At 57.0% G+C, this 2,254-nt stretch overlaps 1 protein-coding gene across 1 annotated transcript in view; it reads right to left on the bottom strand.

The window, feature by feature from the left end:
• PYGL (phosphorylase, glycogen, liver) overlaps window positions 1-2,254 on the bottom strand; it is a 14,014-nt gene that overhangs the window by 11,029 nt on the left and 731 nt on the right. The window contains exon 2 of the mRNA XM_010004057.1: window positions 1,162-1,263. Coding sequence (XP_010002359.1) covers window positions 1,162-1,263 — 102 coding nt within the window. The remainder of the gene's footprint in view (window positions 1-1,161; window positions 1,264-2,254) is intronic.

Here is a 2,254-nt window from a genome sequence, read left to right as displayed (position 1 = left end):
TGGGCAAGCCACCTTTTCCCACAGAAACCCTTGGCTGGATGTCCCACGGTCACATCAAGCAGGGACAGCCCCAGTCCCACCCATGGGAGGGCCAGACCCTGCACAGCTCATGGGCAATTGGGCAGCAGCTTCTCCCAAATCAGTCGGTCACAGACAACACCAGGAGCACCAGCAGCACCCTCAGCCTTGCTGGTGTCTCATGGTGACAGACTAGAGAGTTCTGAGCTTCACCATCAGCCCTTGATGCCCACAGAAATACCTGAAGTGATTTATATGCCAGACGTTTTATTTTAGAAATGTTTGGCATTTGTGTCTGGGGAGGCTTCAGCACCCACAGTAAGGAGGATCTGCCTCCAGAGTTTCACCCACCAGTGCAAAAAGGATGATTTCCAAACAACCTCACACCTTCTGCATCTCTGGGCTCCCAACACAAAGCATCTCAGGCTCTTTCTCTCCCCCATCACCCTTCCTGACCAGCTGCCCTCAGGTCAAGGTCAACAGATAAAAGAAAATATTTAAATAATAGAATCCCAGACTGGTTTGGGTTGGAAGGGACCTTATAGATCATCCAGTCCCACCCCTGCATGGGCAGGGACACCTCCCACCAGCCCAGGCTGCTCCAAGCCCCATCCAACCTGCCCTTCAACACTTCCAGAGAGGGAGAAGCCACAAAAAAAACCCAACCCAGAAACCCCTGCTAAAAAAACAAACCAAACAAACCAACCTAAAAATAAATCCTTCTCCTTTGCTTGCTGGAAAGCTGCTCCCACTGTTGTGCAGCCACCTCAGCCAGTCACAACAGGTGCAAGCACAGGGCAGGAGGAAAAGGAGCCACCCTTTGATAACCCAACCCACCACCTTTGATAACCCAAGTGCCAGGTGGTGCCAATGCCAGGCTGGGGTTGATTTAGACCAAGTATTTAATCCCTTCTGCCATTGATCAGAGCTCCTAATGACCTTGAACACACAACCATGAGCATCCTTGCAGTGTACGGGCTGGACCCTCCAACTCAACAGTGCATGGCCCAACAGCAGCCAGCAGCCCTGGGGCTTTGGAGAGCAGGTTCTGGAGCAACGTTTGTATCTGTGAGGGCAAGACCTGAGGACATGAATACCCCCAGGAGCTGGAGTGCCTGGAGCCCTCCTGGTCTGGGTCCTTACCTGGTAGACAGCTTCATCACAGGCGTTCTGCAGCCCCAGGTTAATCATGGTGTTCTGCAGCGTCCGCCCCATGTAAAACTCCAGGGAGAGGTAGTAAATCCTCTGAAAGAGAAAACCACCCCCTGGTCACTTTCCGTGGGGCTGGAGGAGGCTCCTCTGGACCTCAGGAGCTGCCCTTGGGTGTTGAAATGAGACAGAAAACCCTGACCCAACGGAGCAGGGTGGTTTGCGCTGGGAATTTGTGGGCTGGGGCTGCCCAGAGGTGGCTGAGCTCCTGCTGCTGCCATTCCCCACGCCGGGAAGGGGGTAGCAGCGAGGCAGGTTTGTTTGGACCAGCCCCAGCACCTCGTCTGGGAGGCAGGGACAGCTCCAGGATGGTCACCCCGAGCGCGCCGGCGGTACAAAGGTTAAAGTTTAGAGTTAGGAAACTTCCCCCCCCCCCCAACGAGCTGCAAAGCAGCCGGAAAACCGAGCAAGCCACGGGGGGGCCAGGCACGTCCGGCAGCCCTGGGGACACGGGTGTCCTCTGCTGGCCCCGGGGCTTGGTCACCGGGGGCACGGTGGGCGCAGGATGCAGCCAGAGAGGGGGAGGCTCGTGTAAAACATCCCCCCGGCGTCAGCACCCTGGCAGGTTTTAAGGAAGGATTTAGGCTGGAGGAAGGTGCTGACTCCACAGGTTTCCCCAGGACCTGCGCAGGGTCAGGCTGGGGATGGGATGCGCTGGGCAGGATCGGTTGGGATTACTGGTTTGATCCCAGCAGAGCTGGAGCAGCGACAGTGGGTGGACGAGACGCAGCACAACTTGGGGAGAGTCCTCAGCCCTGGGAGAGGCTCATCCTGTTTATTCCCTCTGGCACAGGGAAGGGGGGTTGAGCTACCCAAGGGCTGGCACGGTCCCAGTGAGGTGTTTGCAGGGCTTCCCTGGCAAGGAGAAAATTGGAGCCGACAGCCCAGGTGTCAGGAGGGGATTTACTCCTTAATCCCGGAGCCCCGCGCTGCACAAACCAGCACAGCCCAGAAACTCCCGCACCAACCGCGTCTGCCACGCTCGGGATCACTGTGCCTATTTTAACACAGGACCCGCGTGTGCCCG

Source organism: Chaetura pelagica, unplaced genomic scaffold (assembly GCF_000747805.2).
Source record: "Chaetura pelagica isolate M959 unplaced genomic scaffold, ChaPel_1.0 scaffold141, whole genome shotgun sequence".
In the NCBI taxonomy this organism is placed as follows: Eukaryota; Metazoa; Chordata; class Aves; order Apodiformes; family Apodidae; genus Chaetura; species Chaetura pelagica.
Note: the sequence above shows the minus strand (reverse complement) of the source record. Positions and strands in the feature narration are given on the sequence as shown.